The sequence below is a fragment of the Panthera onca genome, chromosome A1 (genome assembly GCF_046562875.1).
Source record: "Panthera onca isolate mPanOnc1 chromosome A1, mPanOnc1 haplotype 2, whole genome shotgun sequence".
Taxonomy (NCBI): Eukaryota; Metazoa; Chordata; class Mammalia; order Carnivora; family Felidae; genus Panthera; species Panthera onca.
Genome location: NC_138339.1, coordinates 91,424 through 114,679, shown reverse-complemented (window position 1 = coordinate 114,679; position 23,256 = coordinate 91,424). Strand labels below are relative to the sequence as shown.

General features: G+C 51.1%; 3 protein-coding genes and 1 pseudogene across 5 annotated transcripts in view; 1 reads left to right on the top strand and 3 right to left on the bottom strand.

Moving 5' to 3' along the window:
- The first annotated feature begins 10 nt into the window (after positions 1 to 10).
- CCDC127 (coiled-coil domain containing 127) lies at positions 11 to 11,222 on the top strand. 2 transcript variants are annotated; one of them, XM_060634268.2, is made up of 3 exons: positions 11 to 127; positions 1,896 to 2,026; positions 9,946 to 11,222. In XM_060634268.2, exons 2-3 carry the CDS (start codon positions 1,906 to 1,908, stop codon positions 10,605 to 10,607), a joined length of 783 nt encoding a protein of 260 aa, XP_060490251.1. In that variant the 5' UTR covers positions 11 to 127; positions 1,896 to 1,905; the 3' UTR covers positions 10,608 to 11,222. The 2 variants fall into 2 exon arrangements, with proteins under 2 accessions (XP_060490251.1, XP_060490253.1); XM_060634270.2 differs by having other exon boundaries at positions 69 to 194.
- Positions 6,147 to 8,673, bottom strand: LOC144614411 (poly(rC)-binding protein 1-like; annotated as a pseudogene).
- Positions 11,223 to 16,884: 5,662 nt separating the features above from the next.
- Positions 16,885 to 21,965, bottom strand: LRRC14B (leucine rich repeat containing 14B). Of its 2 annotated transcripts, none has more exons than XM_078443944.2 (2): positions 20,661 to 21,965; positions 16,885 to 17,870 (listed from the first exon to the last, which is right to left on the bottom strand). In XM_078443944.2, the coding sequence occupies exons 1-2, from the start codon at positions 21,548 to 21,550 to the stop codon at positions 17,387 to 17,389; spliced, it is 1,374 nt and encodes a 457-aa protein (XP_078300070.1). In that variant the 5' UTR covers positions 21,551 to 21,965; the 3' UTR covers positions 16,885 to 17,386. The 2 variants fall into 2 exon arrangements, with proteins under 2 accessions (XP_078300070.1, XP_060490250.1); XM_060634267.3 differs by having other exon boundaries at positions 16,885 to 18,029; positions 20,661 to 21,929.
- An 80-nt stretch (positions 21,966 to 22,045) lies between these two features.
- The window catches only part of PLEKHG4B (pleckstrin homology and RhoGEF domain containing G4B), an 81,194-nt gene continuing 79,983 nt past the window's right edge, over positions 22,046 to 23,256 (bottom strand). Inside the window, exon 21 of the mRNA XM_060634254.3 lies at positions 22,046 to 22,997. Coding sequence (XP_060490237.3) covers positions 22,992 to 22,997 — 6 coding nt within the window. The 3' untranslated portion in view covers positions 22,046 to 22,991. The remainder of the gene's footprint in view (positions 22,998 to 23,256) is intronic.

Here is a 23,256-nt window from a genome sequence, read left to right as displayed (position 1 = left end):
CCAGACGAGGGGACACCGCGCCTGCGCACCACGCCACGACCCCGGGGCGTGAGGGGGTTTCGCGCCTGCGCACAGGATCAGACAGTGGCGCTAAACGGACCCGGGGCCCGGCGCTCCCCGCCCGGGGGTAGGTCGGAGGGCCTGTCCGTGATCGAAGCGGGACCAGGGCCTGGGCTGCATTTGGGAGAGGCTGGGTGAGGTCGGGGGTTCCGGGAGTAGGTTGCGGTTCCGGGGGGTAGGCCGGGGGCCTGAGGGGAGATCGGGGGTTCCGGGGGTAGGCCGGGGGCCTGAGAGGAAGTCTGGGATTCCGGGGGTAGGTCGGGGGTAGGCCGGGGGCCTGAGGGGAGTTCGGGGTTCCTGGGGTAGGTTGAGGTTCCAGGATTAGGTCGCGGGCCTGAGGGGAGGTCAGGGGGGCCGGGAGTAGGTTGGGGATCAGGGGTGTCGGGTGTTCCGGAGGTAGCTCCGGAGGGTGGCCAGGGGTAGGTTGCGGATCAGGGGTTCCGGGGGGCAGGTCAGGAGGGCGGGGGTGGCGCTGGGGTCGGAGTAAGGCAGGGCGCCAGGCTGTGTTCAGGGATTCCGGAGATAGTGTTCCCGGACGCGGTCGACTCGGGGCGGGGGGCTCCAGCGGTGGAGAGGGCAGCTCCCGAGGTTTAAGTGTCTTCGCCAAGTCGCCTGATTTCGCCTCAGATTTAGGAAGTGTTTTTAATTTTCGTGTGTGTTTATGTAAGTTACCTGAAATCTTTTGTGGAAGGAGGTGGCATGGGAAATCAATAGTTTTAGTCGTTTAGTCGTTATCCTGCTTTTCGTTTTGTATTATTAGCATCTTTTTCGTGCGCAATTTTGTGCAATATAATTTCGGATTATTTTACTGAGTAAGTTTACAATGATCCATTCCCATTTTATTGGCATTTAGGTTGTTTCCAAGTCTTTGCTAGTACTAAATAAGACCATAAAGAATACAATTGTGTATAACCCTTTGTCTTTATTTAGGATTCGGCTGCTTTTATTAGGATTGTATGTTTCCTCAGGCCCTGTGCGGGGGGGCCCCCCCCCCCCCCCCCCCCCACCAAGGGGACTTTACTGGCTTGAAGGAAATGAACACTGTCCTTCCCAGCCCTACTTTGAGAGTTTTGCAGTTTAGTACTTTCAGATAACTAGTTTTTTTGTTGTATAGTACCACAAACTCCTTAACATAATTTTTTTGGCATTTCTTTATTGCCAGTTAGAATTCTTTATTTTTAGATGTTAAGTATTTATTGAAAACCCCATTAAAATCTTTCGAAATTGAATTAGATTCCTTTTTTCCTGTGTTTGCTTTATTTCTTTTGTAATCAGTGTGTATTATTTGTGGCCATCACATAGAGATAAGCTGAAAGTCTCATTGCTCTATTTTGTGAAAATGCCCAACCTCCTGTGGATACTTAGTAAATTGGTACATTTCATACTAACATTAGACCCCAGGCTAGTTACTGAGACACAGCATGAGCTCTAAGTGTGGTGTTTGTGGGGAGGCAGGAGAGCCTTCCTAGCCTGTTCCCATTTCCCCAACACACCGCCGACTGGACCTGTCAATGTCATTCATTTGCTGAAGCAGCCAGTGGTTTCACACCTTCCTACTGATAGTCTTTGTATACAGCCATACTCTAAAGCTTGTCCGCGTTAGAGACCTTATCTCTTTCTCCTTCTACTTCACTTGTTTGGGACGTGTCTTTGCCCCCACTGTATCATGGGGAGTTGCTATTGTCTGAGGCCTTGTTGTTTTCTTCTTTTAATCCTGTAAGACTCAGTGCTATGTGGCTGGCTCGTAGGTAGAATTGAGCCAAGAGGATGACACGATTGTGCCAGATGTATTTTATTCCTTTCATGTGATTAATGATTTTATTATTCACTTCAAGGTATATCTCCATGAATAATTTAAATGACCCTCCAAATTGGAATATCCGGCCTAATTCCAGGGCTGATGGGGGTGATGGAAGCAGATGGAATTATGCCTTGTTGGTTCCAATGCTGGGATTGGCTGCTTTTCGTAAGTCATGGTTTTCCTAACATTTGCATTTTGGGGACTGAAAGTGTGGAGCCCAAAGACTTTGGCCTTTGGGCACGGACAGATGCCAGTGTACATTCTAGTGTTATCCATACAGTGAGTCTTGAGCAAATTACTCAACCCCCTGAGCCTTGGTTTCCCTATCCGTTGAAGCTAGCTAATCATAATTACCTCGATGCGTTGTGAAGGCTAAATAAAACAGGATATTCAGAAGCATTGTGTGTGGGGTGAGTTTTAGTAACTGTTAGCTCCCATTTCAGACTTCACTGCTCTGAAGGGGGCTCTCTTGCTTCAGTTGCCCTCATAAGGACTGACAGGGAAGAATAAATAAAACAGGCATAAAAGAAAACCTTTTTGGTTGTCTTTAGAAAATCAGCCTTTGGGAGACTATCCATTCAGCCTCTGCTCAGCCTTGGCCACATTCTTTCTAGTTTGAACTGACTTTGTACCACTTTGGGGACCAGTTGCCAGTTATAAGTATTCCAGCCCTTAGCTTTTATTTTCCACTACAGCGATACATTTCCCGATGTTCAGGAATTGATTTTATGTTTTGTCATATCCCACAGTTCTGGGTTGGCAGTTAAGAATATGAGAAACTGAGGGGCACCTGGGTGGCTCAGTTGGTTAAGCATCCGACTTCGGCTCAGGTCATGATCTCATGACTCGTGAGTTCGAGCCCTGCATCCGGCTCTGTGCTGACAGCTCAGAGCCTGGAGCCTGCTTCAGATTCTGTGTCTCCCTCTCTCTCTGCCCCTCCCCTGCTTGCACTCTGTTTCTCTGTCTGCCAAAAATAAATAAATATTTAAAAAAATTTTTTTAATTAGAAGAGAATATGAGAAACTGAATAATTGAATGGAAGAAAAGTCCAAGCTGCCCTCTATTAGCAGTGGTACTTTTTACAGAGTGTCTTTTTATGTGCCTGGATTTCTCAGGTCGAAGGGCTTACCATAGAGGAAGTGAAGGGTGAGGAGAGTAGCATTTATCAGTTGTTCACTTATCACCTGTAATGTTGACTGTGCCAGGAGGCTAATTAAGACCCATATTTGGCATTATAATTTCTAAACTATGTAATAATATGTTACTGGAGAATCTTTATAAGAATGCCAAGTTAAAAGTTTTCTCATATCATGTTACCTAAACAAGACAACCAAGAAGAAAAGGCACAGTATTCCATGAACCTTGTCAGGGACAGAAAGCAACATTTCAAAAGTCCGAGAAGGCAAGAACCTCAAAAGTAAAAGTTGTTATGAAAAACTATAAAAGTTAATGAGTCTGGAAAACAAAGGGAACATGAGAGTCCCTCCAGGGCCTGTCCCAGCCTCAAAACTAATTAATCGTAGTTAGTCAGTGTAAGGTTAAGCCTTCCAATTCACTCACCCTAGCCACAGGCAACAGGTAGCGTTCCTGAGGGTTAGGAGTGCTTTGCAAGATGGCAGGCTTCTAAGTGGCAACACCCTTAGGGCTGGGTTTGGGTCTGCCCAGGCTCTGACCTAGAAGCTGGCACTGTGCAGAACACTGAATCATAAAAAGCATTTGCTCTTGTCAGCCTCCCTGAGAATCAACGGTTAGTTTTTTTAGAAAAATGCCAAAATGGGGGCGCGTGTCTGGCTCATTCGGTTGGGTGTCCAACTTCAGCCCAGGTCATGATCTCGCGGTTTGTGGGTTCGAGCCCTGCATTGGGCTCTGTGTGGACAACTCAGAGCCTGCAGCCTGCTTTGGATTCTGTGTCCCTCTCTCTCTCTACCCCTCCCCCACTTGCATTCTCTCTCTCTGTCTCTCTCAAAAATAAGTAAACATTAAAAAACTTTTTTAATAAAAAAAAAAATGCCAAAATGTTTTCCCAAGTGGCTGTACCATTTTGCATCCTCAGCAGCAGTGTGTGAGTGATCCAGTTTCTTGGCATCCTCAACAGCGTTTGGGGAGGTCACTGTTGTTTTTATTTTACGCCCATTTTAGCTTTAATTTGCATTTCCCTAATGGCTGATAACGTTGCCTTTTCCATGAAGTGTCTGTTCCAGTCGTACAGTGATTTTTTAGTTGTGTTGTCTTTTCGTGTTGAGTTTTGAGAGTTTTTACTATATTCTAGATTCTCATACTTTGCGAGGTATCTGGTTTGCCAGTATCTTCTTCCACTCTGTAACTTGTCTTTTCGTTCTTTTAACGGAGGCTTTCACAGAGCAAAAGTTTTAATTTTGATGGCGTCCAGTGTGTCACTTTTTCTTTCATGGGTCATGCTTTTCCTCCTGAGAGCTCTTCACCTATCCGTAGATCCTGAAGATTCTTGTTTCTTGATAGTTTAGTCTTAACGTTTTGCACGTAAATCCACGATCCATTTTGAGTTAATTTTTTTTTATGAGTATAAGGTATGAGATTTAATGTTTTCTTTCTTCCTTTCCAATCTGTTTGTCTTTTATTTCCTTTTCCTCTTTTTTCTTGCACTGGCTAACGTTTACAGGCCTCCCTTGAGAAGTTCCTATCTTAGAGGAAGAGCGTTCAGTCTGTACCGTTAAGTGCAGTGTTAGCTGTGGGTCTTCACAGGTGTTCCTTTTCAAGGCGAGGAAGGTCCTCTCTGTTTTTATGTTTCTTTCTGTGTTTTTATCATGAATGGGTGTTCAGTTTTGTCAAATGTTTTTCTGTAGCAATTGATAGGATCATGTGATTTTCTTCGTTAGACTACTCATGTCGGATTACACTGATGGGTTTTTGAATATTGAAGCCGTCTTACATTTTAGGAATAATCTCCACTTGGTCATGCCATGTAATCCTTCTCACACATTGTACAATTACATTTGTTAGTGTTTTATGTCTGTGTTCATCTGCATTTTATTATTTTAGCCATTTGTCGGGGTTCTCCCTTCTCCACACTTTTTTTCCTGTGTTTTTTTATTTCATTTATTGTGTTTTTCAGTTTTAAATTTTTCTTTTTTTTTTTTTTTTTATCTTCTATTTCTTTGCTTAGGCTGTATATTATCATGCCTGCTTTAAACTCTTTGTCAGGTAATCCTAACGTCTCTGTCATCTCGGTATTGGGATCTACCAATACTCTTTTTAAATTCAATTTGAGATATTTCCGATTTGGGGTATGGAGAGTGATTTTTTTTGTTTGTTTTTAAACTGCTCAGTGGGGAAGAGGATGCTATTCTTTTTTTTTTTTTTTTTTTTTAATGTTTATTTATTTATTTTGAGAGAGCGTGAGTGGAGGAGGGAGAGAGAATGCCAAGTAGGCTCTGCACTTACAACACAGAGCCTGACCTGGGGCTCAGTCTCACAAACCATGATATCATGACCTGAGGTGAACTCAAGAGTCAGACGCTGAACAGACTGAGCCACCCAGGCACCCCTGAAAAGCGATTTTCAACTGAAACCTGTGCATTTTGGCTGTTAGGAGCCTGACGCTTTATTTGGACATTTCGTGGCAGGCTTCTGGGACAGGCCTCTGGCAGGGGAAGGGTGGTGCTGCCGCCTCGCTCTCCGCTATGGATGCAAGTCTGGGCTCTCCACTCGGCCACTGGTCCACAGATGCAGAAGGAAGGATGCCCTCATTATCACTGGGCAGGAGGTACAGCTCCCCCAGGTCTCCACCAATGCTCCCTGGCTGGGAGAGGTGGGAGGGTCTTGTTACTCCCCATTCTCTGGGGACATGGCGCCTCTGACACCATCCCCCTGAGTGGGAGGGGTACCCATCAGCCTCCACTCCAGCGAGTGAGGTGGGGATGGAGCCACAGCGACTGTGCTGTTTGGTGGGAGTAGAGTGGTTATCGTCCAAGCTCTCTGTCTTGCTAGGCCACCTTCCTAGTCCTTTGGCCAGGGAGAGCAGACTTTTGCTGGGGCTTTTTAAAAGGACGTCTTCACCGTCGCCATTTCACCTCCAAGTCTGGGATGTGTGAGGCAAATGAAACTCCGGGGGACTCACCATCACGGTGTTCCTTGGGTGCCAAGGTCCCTGGCCAGTCTGCCTGCGGTTCTCTACCTTCAAGAGTCTTCTTATGTTTGTTGTATGTACGATGGCCAGGGTTTCTTTTTCTTTTCTTTTCTTTTTTTTTTTTACAGAACTAAACTGAAATTTATTAATATTTCACTCTTAACATTTCTTATCAACAAATGAAATTCACGAGCCAAAAACCCAAAATAAAACTAAAAAGAGAGAAAAGCATATAAAACTAAATCTTGATCCCAGCGCTAACAGTTGAACAGAGAATGTGATATTTAAATTCTTAGCACATGATAGAGCCTGGGTGGCTCAGTCGGGAGTCCAAATTCAGCTCAGGTCATGATTTAGTGGTTCATGGGTTCGGGCCTCATGTCAGGCTCTGTGCTGACAGCTCAGAGCCTGGAGCCTGCTTTGGATTCTGTGTCTCCCTTGCTCTCTGCCCCTCCCCCACTCTTCTCCCTCTCTTTCTCTCTCCCTCAAAAATGAATAAACATTAAAAAATAATAATAAATAAATTCTTAGCGGATGATAAAGTTGTGTAGAAACTAAAGACTTACAAATTATTTGAAACCTAGAATCACCGACCAGACGTTACACAGTTGGATCACGGGAAAACAGCAGAGAGGGGTTACGAGTAAACCTACACTGTTCTAGCTGCACCCCATGCTCTTCTCAGAGGAAAGCCTGGCATTGATTAGATAGTGGGCCAGACTAATAACTGGCAGCAGAACCAGTGATAGTAATCTGCTTAGCAGAAGAGCCTTCCACTGGATTGGCAATTCTGATCTGGGCCCCGGGCATCTGGCAGATCTCATTAATGCTGGCGCCTTGGCACCTGATTATGCAGCCAATTATTTGGAATGGTGAGTTCATGGGCAGTTTGAATAGATGCATCCAAACTTGCCCAATAGCCTTTCACCTCTGGAGAGCTGGAGTGAATTCTGGCAAATCCAGTCCCGCCGTGCATCATGGCAAAGTGAGACTATCGTCTTGCCACCTGGTTTGGCTTGGCCAGATCAAGCGGAGAAATGGCATGTTGTCCTTGAATTGAGTATGCATCTAGAGGTGGTCCCTCCAGGTCATGGGTGGCATGGGGGTAGCCCACAGACTCGCTGCACCGATCTTAGCTGTCCACACAGATGACTGGAGAGCCGGCTGGCATGGGCTGGTACAGAGTAGTGATGACTCTGCCTTGGACAGACGGGGAGAGTGTCTCCAGCATCACCAGACACATCTGCTTGACACACTTGGTGACAGGCTGCAGCACACCAGTGATGGTAATGGCACGCTCGGTGGTTTTGGGCAGCATGCCCCTCGCCGCCTGGACCTGGGGCCCCCAGGGTGTCTGTCTTATATCTGCCTTTTCCAGTCAGGGAGCCACACTGGGTAGCTGGCACCACCAGCCTCAGGGTAACTGGGGGCCTACTGGCCACTATGCTGTTGGTCATGGAGCTGTTAATATCTTCTTCCAGCATGTCAATGATCATAGCAAAGGCCTTACAGATGACATTGGTGGGGCGGGTGGAGTAATGATTCTGTCTGGACAATTCTCCTCCCAGGTGTTGATCTGATGTTCATACGCCACTCTCCTCATGGATCCTCTTAACCAACTCCCCTTTCTTCCCATTTCCTATTTCCTTCCTATTTCCTTTCCTATTTCCTTCCTATTTCCTTTTTCCTATTTCCTTCCTATTTCCTTTCCATGCGTAGCAGCCAAATGGTGAGAGTCACATTTAGTTCACTTTTAATCACACTGGCGTCCAAGGGGAGCAGCGGGTGGTGTTCAGGGGAGTTCCCGGGTTTCTGGCAATACTCAGGAGGAAGAATAGGAAAGAGTACTTCTATATCTTTAAGCAGGATCCCCAACTTTCTTCTCTGCCTTCTGAAACTGGGACTGCAAACAGTTTTGTCTAGCCAGAGTCCTAAGGCAGAGTTCTCCAAGATCAGACCCAGACTGAAGGTTTCTCGGACTTCCAGGGCGCCTGGGTGGCTCTGTTGGTTAACCACCCAACTCTGGTTTCAGTTCAGGTAATGATCTCACGGTTTGGGGGTTTGAGCCCCATATTGGGCTCTGGCTTACAGCATGGAGCCAGCTTGGGATTCTCTCTTTCCCCCTCTCTCTGCACCTTTCCTGCTCACTCACTCTCTCTAAATAAATATTTAAAAACAAAAACATTAAAAAAAAAATTTCTCAGACTTCCATTCTGCCTCCACACTTTCCTCTGCACACCTCCCTGGTAATCTTACCTATATGTGTCCTATCCCTGTCCCATCTCTTCATGGAGGCCTTCGTGATTCAGTGCCACCTACCCCAAACTTCCCAGTCATCAGCCTGCACCGCGTGGCCTGATGTTCAGTTCTGTGTGTTCTGTATCAGTCGCCACTTGTTCTGTGTTTCAGTTGTGGTACTTTTATTAGATCATACCTGGATTAAGGCAGGAGTGGCTCCCTGACTCTGGTTCCCTCCTTGACCCTCTGCTCACTCTTGCACCCCCAACTCTCTACTTCTTATGAGCGTCTGTGAGGACTTCTGTTCAGCACCTGCTGACGTCCAGAGTCTGCTCCAGCTCCTCCTTGACGTAATCCCTGCAGCCCAGGCCTGTCGGCTCCTGGAAGCAGTCGGCTCAGAACACGTGGTGCCCGCTCCTGCCCCTGTTTGTTCTACCTACAGGGACCTTTCCTACCAGCTGCTCCTCATTCTTCCAGACTTGTGCCCTCCCTGACTGCACTCCACGCTGAAATAGTCCTTTCCTCCCCTGTTCACACATACCTCTCTGTGCTGATCAAATGGTATTGTAACTGTTGCTCTACTGGTCACTTCCCCTGCCTGTGAACTTGGGCCAAAGGAAGACATAAAGATGTGCTTTCAAGTGTCAGTTACCAAGTGAAATAGGACTAGAGGCTGTTTTTAGTTGAGGAAGGAATACATTTGTTTCTATGCTTATAGAATTGGGGTGGCCGCAGGCGTCATAGACCAGTGAAGATTCCCAAGGGACCTGGGAGAAGGAGAACCAAATGGCGAGGACACCAGCTTGAGTGCTGGGGGATGGAAACCCCCAGAGAACCTCCCCGGGGCTGAAATTTGTCCACACAGCAGAGGGCAGAGGCCTGGCTGCCCCTCGGTCTGCCCCATGTTTGTGACGTTCGAGTTTCCCTGCTGGGGAAAGGGGGCCAGGCCTCTCTTGAGGTTGAACCTCTTACTCCACCTTATTTTTATGCACCCCTCGTCAGAATAGAAGCAAGCCTCTTGGACTTCAGCTGCTTACTAGTGATGACCAGGCAAGGCTGAGTGCACTTTGAAATTACTCAGTTCTGTAATCACCAGCCAACAATACATGAAGCATAGCTATATTGACTTTTATTTATTTATTTATTTATTTATTTATTTATTTATTTATAAGTTTGTTTATTTATCTTGAGAGAGAGAGAGTGTGTGCACGCGCGTGGGGTAGAGTTAGAGAGAGAGGGAGACGGAGAGTCCCAAGCAGGCTCCGTGCTGTCAGTGCAGAGCCTGACACGGGGCTCGAACTCACAAACCACGAGATCATGACCTGAGCTGAGATCAAGAGTCGGACACTTAACTGACAGAGCCACGCAGGCGCTCCGAACTTTTAAACCTTGCCAGTAGCATATGCACTGTAGTCAGAGTGGGCAGTGGCGGTGGGTTTGAGAGCAAAAGAAAGCAGTGGTAGATTTTCTTTGCTGTAGGAGATGAGGCTGAAAAGGGAACTGTCAGCAGCCTTGTCACACTTGCCTTTTGGGAACCCCTGTCTGATTTTAAGATGTGGACTTTGCTTGCTATGTGGTTTCATACCAAATGTTATCTGTATCTCTCAGGGCTTAAGATTTTATTGAAATGTTGTTCTTAGCTGCTTTATGCTTTTTTGTTTCCATGCTTTTTAAAAATAAAGCTTCTAGAACTTCAACTCTGACTTTTCATTAAATGTCTCTTCTAATTTATTGCTGTCAGGTTGGATTTGGTCTAGGGAGTCCCAGAAAGAAATAGAAAAAGAGAGAGAAGCGTACCGTCAGAGAACGGCTGCTTTCCAGCGGGATCTTGAAGCGAAGTACCATGCCGTGATCTCAGAAAACCGGCGTGCGGTTGCTCACTTGTCTTTGGAACTTGAAAAAGAACAAAACAGAACAACTAGTTACCGAGAAGCCCTTATCTCTCAGGGGCGCAAGTTGGTAGAAGAAAAGAAGCTTCTGGAACAGGAGCGGGCTCAGGTCATGCAAGAAAAGAGACAGCTGCAGCCCTTGAGAAGCACATACCTGAGCTTCCTGGAAAAGGAAGAAGACTGGCAGAGGAGGGCCAGGCTTGTGCTGAGAGAGTTTGAAGATGCTCTTACGGAAAGACAGAGCATCTACTGCAGCCTGCTCCTCCCTCGCAGCAGGCGGCTGGAAATAGAGAAGAGGTTACTGGTCCGGGCATCCGCTGACCCAGTTGCCGCCGAGCTGCACATGGCAGCCGGCTTGACCGACATATTTAAGCACGACACATACTGTGGCGATGTCTGGAATACCAACAGACGCCAGAATGGGAGACTCATGTGGTTGTATCTCAAATACTGGGAACTGATTGTTGAACTGAAGAAGTACAAGGCGGTCGAGAAAGCCATACTAGAGAAGTAGGGCAGGAGTGAGGCGTGCCTCTTCACCGCGCTGCGGCATTTCGGGGTATCATTTTCTGGTTTCCTTCTGCTACATGCGCGTGTAGCACTGTCGACCGAGTGTTCTTCCACTCCCACCACCCTCTGAGCGGGACACAGGGTCCCGCTTCCTTGATGCTTTTCAGCTCTTAAAGATGCAGTTTCTCAGGAGGATTTTTTTTAAGCTGTAATATTTTATTAGGCTGAACAGTGTAACCTCATTATCTGTGCTATAGGGTAAGATTGTTTTTAAGAAAGTCAAGTACAGTACTGATTCTCAGTAGTGTTCTGTCTGTTTTTATCACTCCGTAAATAAATTCTGTTTTCTCCTCCAATTTTCTCTTTCCTAGAATTATAAACAAAAGTTGTCAGGTAACAGAACTGCCTAATGATGATGACAGAAAATAGTAATATTATTGAGGATTCATGCTATTGTGAGGGTCTCTCCCACCAAAGGGAAAGAAAGTGTTTCCTGTATTCAGTTGATAACCTTGGTATGTGTTTTGCATCTGGCTTGTGTCCATGTTCAGGTAGCACATGCTATGTATTTGCAATGACATCTAATAAAAACACTTGCCATATAAAAGCAACAATGCCACTTACGTGTGTAATTCTTCACTCTTTATAAAATGTTTTTGCATAGATTATCTCCCATTTCGCCACAAACTAAAAAAAGGTAGGCACTCGTGGTCCATTTTTCACAAAGCTAATGTGAATCAGCCTTTCACACATCGCCCCATAATCCCACCCCTAATCTTAGCAGTACATGGGAAGGGTGTGTAGCAAATGCAGCAGCAGGAAAGGCACATGGGACCAAGTGAGGAGCTTATGCAGCTTCCAGAGTCATCTCCCAGGGGGGTCATGGGCGTGCTCCCCTGTCCCCCACACCGGCAAGGACTATGAACTGTCACCAACCTGGGACCCCAGAGACAGCCCAGGGTCTGTGTTGAGGGCTGGTCATGTGGGTGCCCTCTGCCCGGAGTCCCAGACTGCAGACTCGCAGAAGGGAAGTCAGTGTTACCTCAAACTGCACAGTTTAGACACTGGGCTGCTCTTACTGGTCGTGGCAGGGGGACCCTCCCCAGATCCAGGTTCCCTGTGCCAGCCAGGGACCAGCCTTGCAGCAGTCCTTTGGAAGACCTGTGGCCTCCCGTACAGGCGAGGCAGCTGCGCTAGGGTCAGGAGAGGCTGCCCGGGCAGTGTGGCCCCGGAACTGCCGGTAGCTTACACCCAGTTGCTTGGTTGTGAGAGGCCCAGGAGCAGCTAGATTGAGGTCTGCTTTTGAACCCTGTTTCCACCCAGCCTTCCCGCCTGTCTGTGGTAGGGAGACAAACTTTTACAAATGCAAGCTGACAAAAAACAACGTTTAATAGCAGGGGAATATCACGAGCTGGATTCGGGCTAGGGACCAAGTTTTGCCGAGTACTTAGCGGCACTCTGGATCTGCATCATTTATGCTTGTGTGTGGTTTTGAATCACTGGGAGCATTTCAGACATGAGAAAGTGGCTCAGAGCTGCAGTAAGTCCCCCCGAGTAGCCGGGGTCCTCCGCCCCAGGCTCTGCTCTTAGCTGCTGTGCTCTGCGCAGGACAGTTGCCTGCTTTTCTTCTCCAGTGACTCCTAATGTCACCTTTCTGCTCCATTGCCACTCCTCGATCCAAACAGAAATAACTTATTCAGGTAAACCTGAACTAAAAAACTCTGGTTATTTGTATTTGCCGGTGCATTATATCCTTGCCTGGAGTGGTGTACATTCAGTCTTACTCTGATTTTTCAGGTGTCCTTGCATAAACCACTTAATTCTTTCCCCTTGGTTTTTTCTTTAAAATGAGGAAAGTTCAGCCAGCCATTCGGCAGGTAACTTTCAAGGTGAATTATTAACCCTCATCCTATTTTCTAATATCCAATGTGCTCTCAGCCTAGCCTCCGATAGCTCGATAACTATGTTCAGATGATTCAAGGCAGTTTAGACACTGGCTTGATACTGCAAAATCAGAAAGACAAACTTTCTACAGAAAGTTATGTTAGGCCACGTTTGCATCTTGTGGCACAGCTGCCTTCCATTAGCAAGTTTCATTGAGGGTTAGTCTGATGCCATCCCTTTTTCACGCTGATTTTTTATTAGGCTCGAAATGTTTACACCATGCCGTGCCTATGTGATGACTTCACAGATACAGCAAAATATGTGTGGACTAAGAGGCTACAGTAGAACATTACTGAAAGAAAAGGGTTTAAAACAGGAAAAGGATCGGAGCCAGGAGCTGTTTGATACGTGTGCAAGATTTGTGGGGACTTGAGAGTCAAACATCATCATTTGTCCCGGCTGCTTTCTGGAAGTTCTCAGACTGACGCTCCTGTCCCTGGAGGGAGCCTGTCTCTGTGGCAGTCAAGAAGAGGGGTCATTTCACAGCCTGTGATTTTAATTGATTTGGGGACACCAGGTTATTGGGGTTGGGGTTGCAGTGATTTCCACAGGAAGGGCTTGGATGGGGCAGGGGCGGGGCTGTGTTCAGCCTCTGCTTCCTGTGGAAGTGCCTACTTCAGTGTGCTTCACTTTGGAATAAAGTTGGAAGGCACAGCGTTTGACCTGAATGTCCCCAAAATGAAACAGTGCTATAGATTAATCCCACTCAATTTATGTTAAACATGCCTTCCCCCCCTTGTTAAAGTTCAAAGAGACAGATCAGAATTCTTCCACGTATTTCTTTGTGTGTTTACAGTTGTGTCTGTCTATAACGTGTATACGGGCTGGCAGAGGAAGTTGTTGATTTCATGATGACAAAGTAATTCTGCAAACGCACCAACGATGCGTAGTTATGACAGGGAAGTCTTCACCCAAGAACCTGTGTGTTTTTGAAAAGAGAAGTTACATTTAATTAAACTACGTAATGGAGGGGCGCCTGGGTGGCTTGGTCGGTTAAGCGTCCGACTTCAGCTCAGGTCATGATCTCAAGGTCTGTGGGTTCGAGCCCCGCGTCAGGCTCTGTGCTGACGGCTCAGAGCCTGGAGCCTGTTTCGGATTCTGTGTCTCCTTCTCTCTCTGCTCCTCCCCTGTTCATGCTCTGTCTCTCTCTGTCTCAAAAATAGATAAACGTTAAAAAAAATAAAAAAATAAATAAACTACGTAATGGAGTATTTCTGTGTGGGATTGTTCAAAGGTCTGATGGCCGAACAGTTTACCAAGATCATCTCTTTAAGGAGAGGGAGGAAAAGTTTGTCATTAGTTCCTCCGTTTTAGTGTCACTTCAGGAAAGCCGATCTGAAGTAGACACGTGGGCACCAGTAAAGACTCGGCCACGGCGTGTGCTCACTAGGCTATCTTGTGAGGGAGCAGGGGACCCCACCCAGCTCAGCCGGAGCTGGAGAGGCCAGAGAGATGTCACAGAGCTTGCCGGGAGGGCTGTGCGCAGCCAGAGCCGGGCCTCCGGATGTGCCCGGCCCCGCCTAAGTGGGCTGTTGCTCACCGACACAAGGTGCTCCTCTCTTCCAGCAGTGACAAAAACAGCTGCTCCCTTTCTCTCCGGATTAGGACTCTGGCTGCAAGTAACAGAGATCAATCCAAGCTACGTGAGACAGTAACAAGGGGGTGGCTTACTCGAGGACATGACACAGAACCCTCAGGGCAGGAGTGGACAGTGCAGGCCAGTCCCTCAGAGAGGAGCCAGAAACGGCAACACCTGTCAGCAGCCTTGGCTCAGTGGCTTCTCTGCTTCGCGTGTGCATGTTTGCTTCGGTCTTTCTCTTCCGGGGCCTCCTGAGCTTGCGTATTACCTGTTCTATTCCCGTGCGTGGCAGTTTGGGAACTGGGGGGTTCTATGCTCCTACGGCATTCGAATGGAGAGGGTGCAGGGAAGTCAAGGTGTGTGGCCTTTGTTAACGTCAGAGGAAGTCTTGACAAGAAAACGAGGCTTCGTGTGCCAACCATCGACTGCCTCTGCGGCAGCTCTGAGGGAAATCCACCTTCTGCAGACTCCCTGGCAAGTCAGGGTCTTGTCAGGGTGCAGACTGCAGGGAAGCATCGCGTCTGAGCCCCTCCCGCAGACCCCCTGCCCCCGCCACTGGCCAAGTCCCTGCTCCAGGGGGCAATGGTTGCACCTAAGAGGACCTGGGCTTCATGGCGGGGCGGGGGGGGGGGGTGCGTCTTAAGGGTGGGGCAGGGCACCCCACCGTGGGGGACTCCCCTGTATCCCTGCGTATAATGTCCTTGCAAGGGCACTGGCCGCTTGTGGGCAACCTGCGGCCAGTGGGGGATGAGTGCCAGGCTGCCCGGAGCCAGAAGCACAGAGGCTCATGGAAGCGTGGAGGGGGTGTTGAGAGGGTTTATCACATGAGGGCAGATGCTGCTGCCTCCACTGAGGTGCTGAGAAAAGGGCTCTGGCACCACTGAGTAGCTCGGCAGTGCCTGCTGCCCACAGGCCAGGGCTGCTGTTGTAAGTGAGGCCCACTGGTGGCGGTGATGTTGTGGGTGGGTTTGGGCCCCAGGCTGATGGCATTCAGGACTGGCAGGGGCAGGTGGGTGGAATCACTGTGATGGGCATCAAGACCCAGAAGACAGCCTTCACCCATAGGGAGCTGCCGCGGTGGCCAATGATAGAGATGGAATCATAGGGTCTAGTGGGTGGCAACTGATCAGGGTGTTGCTCAAGCCACAAAATGAGATGGAAAGAGACAGCGTCAGTGATACTAAGAGCCACAGGCTCACGTCTCCAGGTCTTCTGGCCACGTCCCCCGCACAGAGGGTTCCTTGGATCAGTCGATCTCTCCTCGTCTGGAGTGTATAACTGGAAAGAAACATCTGGAACAAAAGCAGGGTAGGAAGGACCAAGTGGAAGCCCCTGAATCTGCATCCCCTCTTTGCCAGGATAGGCAACAGGAAGCAGCGTTGACTTCCTGGAGGATGTGCAATGGTTAACCCACCACAAAGGACTTGGGGGGAGCAAAGACCATGTCCCTGATGTCCTGGAAAGACGTTTCCCAGTGTCCATCATGGTCCTCACACTGTTCCTGCTTAATTCAGGTGTCTGGCCCCTAGGAAGACCGGGTAGATTTGGGCAGTGATAGGCCCCTAAGCTTCACCAGGAGGAGAGACAGTCGAGCTGCCATGTGGTACCTTCGCAACCTCTTGACCCCCGGCCCTCTGCCCCGCTCTCCACCTGCGTGATGAGTTTTCTTGTCCCCACAGTTTGCCTTTGGGTTGGAGCCGTGCCCTCCCCAGCATGAAAAGCACAGGGATGTGCCTGGGCCTTGGCAGGATTCCTGTGACCGACATCACATGGGCATCGTCAGAGCCTCTGATTCCCAGGCTGGGCAGGTGAGGCAAAAACCCATCGTGGCCAGAAATGGCACTTTCAGGGTTGGGGCCCAGCAGGTCCACAGGAACAAGTAAACGACAGGCACCACGATGGCACAGGAGGCATAGGTCCTGCTTGGCTGCTTCACATGCTTCAGAGTTGCTCTAAATGTGCCTCCCACCCCCACCATCCTCTTTGGCTTTTATACGTTCGTTCTTCAGGGGCACCAGGAGCGGGAGCCATCAGGAACATTCACCACCAGTAGATGCCTGCATGCCTACCTCCTGCTTCAGTCACCACAGCATCCCTGGGCCCATCTCCACCACAGCTGCCCATGTACATGCTGGGTCCTATCCTGCCAGCCACAGACAAACAGTTTCAATTTATTCACTCTTTAGAGTTAGAATGAAATCACTGCAAAATTTTGCTCTGTGACTACCCTCTTTTCGAGACCTTCTTAAAATAACAAACTCCATGCGCCTGAAATAGGGTTCAGAGACTTTGCCAGCAGGATGGACCTGTGGAGATGGCCGAGGGTGAGCAGTGCAGTGAGGGTGGTGGCTCAGAAAGCAGATCTGAGGGGCAAGGGGAGTTAGACGTCACCTCTTCCCTCCTGCCCCCTTGTTGGATGTCCTCCTTTCCTGAAAGACCCGGGAGGAACCTTATTGCCTTCCTCAGTAAGCAGAATCCTGAGACAGCTGTCACTTGGGAGCCCCACTTGGTTGTGGAGAGAAAGGCATGGGACATACCTGGACAGGGACTCACCGGCGGGGAGGAGGGACCTGCTGTTGGACACAAGACAGAGCCTGCTCACACAGTCATTCAAACCCCCATTGAGAACTTGGTGGTTATGGTGTGAGGAGGTGTGGCCCCATCAAGCCCTAGCCTCTGTCTTGAGAAAACGTTTCATTTTCATATTCTTAGATACTTAAAAAAATACAAATTGCGTTGAAATTAAAGCCACGTCCGAATAAGTCACACTGCTGTTTTATTAGTATGTAATCATCCTAACACTCAGCCCTTCGTATGAGTCAGATCTTAACAGAAACCTAGCCCCGACATTGTAATTAAGCATTTATGCATCAGGACTCAATCACTCAAACCACCCAGATGTGGTACAGACAACCTGTTCTGTGACAGGTTCTGGTGTCTTCCTGGCCCTGGCCTGATGTCTGGGCTCCCTCTCCTTGCTCCCATCCTGCCCAGCACTGCTCCACTGTTCACCACTACCACGGTGGCGGACAGCTCGTGGGTCCCCGTGGAGCTCTGACACCAAAGTGGCCTTGAGTCACCTTTCCTGGAGCCAGAGTTTCCACTCCTCTAGTGCTTAATGGATGTCACACACGAGTTTCACTAAGAGATGCTTCAAATCGTGGTGGCCGGGGAGCGGATGCCCAAGCCTGCTGACTCAGGATGCCCGGGGTGTCGTGCAGCTGAACTACAAGGCCCCCTTTGGCCTGCTCAAGGGCCTACTACATTTGTTCCAACGCTCTAGAAAAGTTTTCTAGAGCAGTTTTGAAAGCTTGCAGCAAGAAAGCTCCAAGTTCATTGCTTGTTTCTTGGATATCTGGGTCAAAACTTCCAAAGAGGGGCGTGCAGACTTGGATGTCCCCCCGGCCAGCCCTAAGCAGCACAGCCCGGAGGTCCTCAGCAATCACATTGTATTTCTGCTGGTCAAATTTGGACATGGCCAGCTCATCCTGGGGGTAGGCGGTGCCCTCAGGGTAGCAGTCCTTGGGCACTGGGAACTCTACGCACCGAAGCTTGGGCAGCTCACAGAGAGCTGTGAAGAGGCGCCTCAGGGCCCGGGCCGACAGTGGGTTCCCCAGGAAGCGAAGCTCACAGAGCTCGTGGCAAGGGCTCAGGGCCAATATCAGCATGCTCATGTGGCTGTCTTCGATGCTGCACTCCTCCAGGGTGAGAATCCTCAGTGTCTGGGCGGCCCGGCCCAGCAGCCTGAAGAAGGTTGAGGGGAACAGGCTGAACAGGCTGTGCCCACTGAGGTCCAGCACCTCCAGACACATGCTGTGGGCACAGTCTGCCAAGAAGGCCATGTCCGCGTGGTTCAGGGAGCAGTTGGCCAGGTCCAGGACCCTCAGCGGTGTCCTCAGGGGGCTAGGGGCAGGGCGGAAAAGAGCACAGGTGAAAGGAGATCCCCACAAGGAGCTCTGGGAGGAATAAAGGTGAATTCTATCTCATGGGTCAGCAGACCATGGCCCAAAGGCTGAATCCACTCCTGCCTTGTTTTATTCAGCCTAAGACTAAAATGGTTTTTACATCTGTAAACATTGGAACAAATCGAAAGAAGAAAGATACTCTGTGACATGTGAAAATAATATGAAATTCAGTTTTCAGTGTCCATAAATAAAGTGTTGTTAGAACTAGGGTAATTCATTTGCCTGCTGTCTGTGGACAGTTTGGGGCTGTGATGGCAGAGCTGAGTCTTGAACCAGTGGTGTGACCAAGTGTAGAGAAGAATTAACTTAGCCCAAGACAGGTCTGGCCTTTGTCATCAGTTCCTAAAATGTTAAATCTGTTTTGTCAACCCCTCACTGTGTCTGCTCATGTACTTGCCGTGGGGCAGTGAGGTGCACGTGAGCTGGCACAAAACAGCTAGCTTCACTATGAACAAAGAGAGGAAGCCCTCACAACTTTAAGGTGGGGAAGGGCCATGGAGCCATCTAGTCCAGCCCTAGCCTTGCTGGGACCTAAAGACCCTCCCGTGTTCTAATGTAGGTGGGGTAGGTGGCCTGGCATCAGCAAATGCACAGCTGGGGTAAACCCTGCTCTGGTGGGCAGTTCTCAAAGTCAGGAAGGGCCCTTGCACCCTGGGACTTGTGAAGAATGCACATTCTCAGCCCACCCTGCCCGGGTGATGCTGGGCCTGGGTCTGGTGCCATCAGGCTGAGCACTCAGTGCAGGAGAGTATATGGGGTCCTGTTCTCTGCCACCCCTCCTGCCCCCTGCCCCTGCACCTGTACTTCCTGGGTGCTGAGAGCCCACCATGCTTGTCCTTTTCCTGGCCCCTCCATCCAGGTCTATCGTGTGGGCCAAAGAAGCCCGAGAAGCCCTTGTGAATACGAACGTGATCACATCTTCTTCCTGCTCAGAACCTCCAAGGACTTTCTCTCTTCCTTTCCTCCCCTCCCCTACTCCCCTCTCTCACACGGTCCTGCCTACCAACCCCAACCTTCTCCCTGCGGATGCCTGATCCCTCCATATTACCAGCTTGGGCCCTTTGCGCCTCTGTCCAGGCCACTGCACAGTCTGCCTATTCGATGCTCTGGGTCTCTGCTCAAAGTCACGCCAGGGAGTGAGCCTTCCCCGACTACCACCACCAACAACAACCCCGCCCCCCCGCCCCCAGTCTCACACTTGTTTAGCCTGACACACGTCATGCTGGGACCTCCCTGGGGCCTCACCAGGCTGTTGACAATCAGCCAGACTGAAACACACATGGGAGCACGTACTCTACCAGTGGAGGGTCAGAGTGTGGTGGGAGACGGGAAAGCCTGTCAGGGGCTGAGCTAGCAAGATGGCCCTGCTGGGCCGGTGATGGGTCATCTGGCTTGTGGAACCAATTTCCCCCAGTAGCAAAGGCACATCCAGGCTGAGGACCTAGGCCAGAAATGCAGGACTGTCCTGAGGGTCTCAAAGAGACAGCCACCATATATATGCCAGAGTTTATTCATACATGAGCTCAGAACCACCCTTTCTTATGTCAGGAGACTGGGGACAGGAGGAAAGGAGGAAGGGAGCCCTCATTTTTCTCTCTCTGGAAGACCTGGGACAGAAGACCAGGGATGGGGGGGTCTGGGGTAGGCAGGGTGGAGGAGGAGGGTTAGGAAAGAGAAGGAAAGGTGAGTGCAGCCCTTGGCCAGCAGCTTCTGGGGTTCCTTTGTATAGAAGAGAAACATCTGTAAGCCAAGGACTCCCTAAACTAGAAGCCACATCTTCACCCCCACTGGCTCAAGAAAGAAGTTTAATTTTCTATGTTCATGGCCAGTCACCAACCAGGTGGAACCCTGACCTTCCTGGTGCTCCCGCCCTTGTGTGGTGTCCTCCCCTCACGTGGATGGACCCACGGACTAGCTCCAAACCAACAAAGTATGCAGAAGTGTGGACACATCGGTCTCAAGAGCTTCTAGCTGGGTGACCTCTGGTTCTCAGATCAGCCTCTCTGTCGTGAGGACTCCCAGCAGCCGAGGTGCAGAGGCCACCTGCCAACAGCCTCACACTGAACTTGGAAGTGGATGGCCTAACCCTCCCGGCCCACCAAGCCCTTCAGAGGAGACCACAAAAGTAGACCCAAGTTGTGCTGGGCTCTGATGGAGCTTGTGGCCCACCATAGGCCAGTGTGGGGGTAATTTGTTATGAGACAGATAATTAATACAATATAACATAGTCACTTGTACGTTGCTTGTTTTGCTAATTTTCTCTTCTGCCCACTAACCAAAACCAGTCCTCCTTGAGTTCCCTGTGTTGCCAGGCTACACACAACCTAACCCCCCTGGGTCACACGCCTCTGTCTGTGCCCTCCTGCCGCTCTGGGCCCTCACAGAGTAAAGATGGAGGGAGCCGGGAAACTTGTGCCCTTGTAAACTGCCAGGTGCCATCTGCAGGTCTCTTGTGCATCTTCCGCCTGGCCGCTGAGAGGGCCCTGTGTCACCCAGACCCACGCTGAGTAGCTGTGAACAGAGACACCACTAACCCGGCCTGCCCTCCGTCCTGTCACCCCAGACTCACCCAAGCAGTTTCCGAATCTTCCCTGTCAGGGTGGAGAAGGCCACGCTCAGCTCTGTGAGCTGGGTCATCTGGCTGAGCTCCCAGGCGATGGAGGTGAGGAGGGGGTCCTCGCCGTCGGGGGTTGGGGTGCTGGTGGGGGGCGCATCGAAGGCCTTGGCAGGCAGGGTGAGCGAGGCCAGCTGGGGGAAGCCCACCTGGGCCAGCAGCTGCTGCACGTGTCCCGCATGCAGCCGCACATTGTGCACCACCTCGAGCCTGCGCAGCTCACCCGGCCCGGCCAGACGCAGCACGTGCAGCAGCTGGCTGGGGCCCAGGCTGTCAGCGCGGAAAGAAAGGCAGCGCACACGCAGTGGGGCAGGGCCTGATGGCCCCAGGGCCTGCACCACCACCTTGAAGTTGCCCTCTGTGACAAAGAGGTCAGCAAAGACCTGGATGGGGCGCTGGGCCACTAGGGGCTCTGCCTGCAGCCGGCAGCAGGTCCTGGCCAGCAGCTCCGTGCGGCCCCACCTGCCCAGCGCCCTGCCACAGGGGCACTGCTGCACCTGCACGTCTCGGATGCCTGTGAGGTCTGCCACCCGCAGCCGCCTCGGGCCGCCGGCCCGGAGCACGTGGTCCGCGAGGCCCTGCACACAGGCCTCCAGGCAGGCCCGGCAGGCGCGGTCCCGCAAGTCCTCCGGGGGTTCCGAGCGCGGCCCGAGCAGCGCGCTCAGCCAGAACTCCTCCAGCGGCCAGCGCTCCAGCAGGGTGCGGATCACCTCTGCCTGCTCCAGCAAGTAGCTGGCTTTGAACAGGAGTGGGTAGAGATTGTGGGCCACGCCATCCAGGCTCTGCTTGGCCACCTGGGGGTGCGACACCAGGGCCTCAGCAGAAATGAAGCGTAGCGACCTCATTGTGCCTGCCTGTGGCGGCCCGAAGGCAGGACGGTGCTCTCCCGTTGCGATTCTCCCAAAGATGGGTGCCCTTCTGGCTTATTTTTAGCTGCAGCTGCTGCGAGCAGCTCGCCTTTGGGCCAAAGGTGGCGAGCGGGCCCTCTGGTCATCTGACAGCTATTTTGGTCGTGGGTGCTTATTTGCCTCTGGCCCTGGAGGCGTCTGCCAGTGGCCAGCCTGTCCTTGGAGCGCTCAGCTGGTGAAAGCAGAGCTGCCCAAGTGCTTGGCGAAGTAGCACCGGGCCCCTGAAGACTGCCGCCCGTGCCCACCACAGGGGGGCCCGTGCTTGGGAGCTGCAGCGGGCAACGTGGCCCTGGGCGTGGACCGGGGAGACCCCAGACAAAGGTCCCGCTGCGCATGTCCCCGCAGAGTCACGGGAGCCAGGCTCCCTGGATGACGCATGCTGGTGACGTCCCTGGGCACAACAGAACCAAGTAAGAGCAGCGTGACCGTGTCTTAGAAAAACAGGTCCCATTTATTTATGTTCCTGGAGTTCGGAACAAGTCAGCACTGAAACAAAGTAACAATGGAAACAGCTCAAAGCAGCTGGGAAACGCAAAGTCGCAAAGTCCCTCTGGTGTGGACCCTGCCTGTCCACCCGCCCCTGTTCCAGGTGGCTGGTCTGGTGGTGCTGCCGCCTGGAGAATGGGGGTCTCGTGGGGAAGACACCTGCAGCAGGAAACTCACTGAAGTCTTCTGTCCACCTAGGCTTTCCCTGCTTATTATTATTCTGCTCCATTTGGAGAGGGGTGGTCCTCTTGGGGCGCTCTCTACACCCTAGACCTCAGGCCTAGCTGCTGTGCCCTCCCCCCAACCTGGGACCCAGGCCCACAGGTGGTGACCGGCAGCCCCACTGTCTACACATGCCTTGCTAAAAAGGAAAGAGAACCAACATTCCAATTATACTCAGAGGCACCCTCTGTGTCTGGGACACATCTCACTGAGGGCTACTCCAGGGGACTGTCGCCCCTGGGCCTGTGTGGCCTGGAACTGCAGGAAACAGGGTTGCAGAGGGCCCACCTTGCTCTGAGGGACCCCAAGCCTGCCTGGACCTCCCCAACGGAACCAGGGGTCCGTGTGTTTCCACCCCAACCTTGGCACAGCCCTCGGAGCACAGGGGAGTTCAGAGCAGTGCGGGTGTGGAGATCTGGGCCGGCTAGCCCTCTGAGCCTGTGGACTGGGGTTGAGGAGCCCCAGAAGGAGTGGAGGGAGGCCAGGTGATGGCGAGGCAGGCAGGGCCCATGGCGTGCTGAGGGTGGGGTGGCCAGCAGCTGCGGTAGGGGTGCATCAGGAGCTCCCAGCATGAACGCCTCATTCCCAGACCTCAGGCACAGGTCTGGGCCGAGGGTCCTCTGTTCCCTCTGACGGGGATTCTCCCTGGGCTGAGTCTCATCCAAATACCTCACAGCTGTGGAAAGAATGAGGGTGGTTACTCGTACCCCACAGGCCTCCCCCCAATCCAGCTGCTTGGTGCCTGAGGCGTGGACAGCACAGAGTCCTTGTCTGGGAGGTGCTGAGCGAGGCCTCGTACCCTGCAAGGTGCTCTCAGACTCATGGACACACATCCATTTTTAAGAAGCACTTGAGGGGCCCCTGGGGGGCTTGGTCGGTTAAGCCACTGACTCTTGGTTCCGGCTCAGGGCGTGATCTCATGGTTCGTGAGTTCG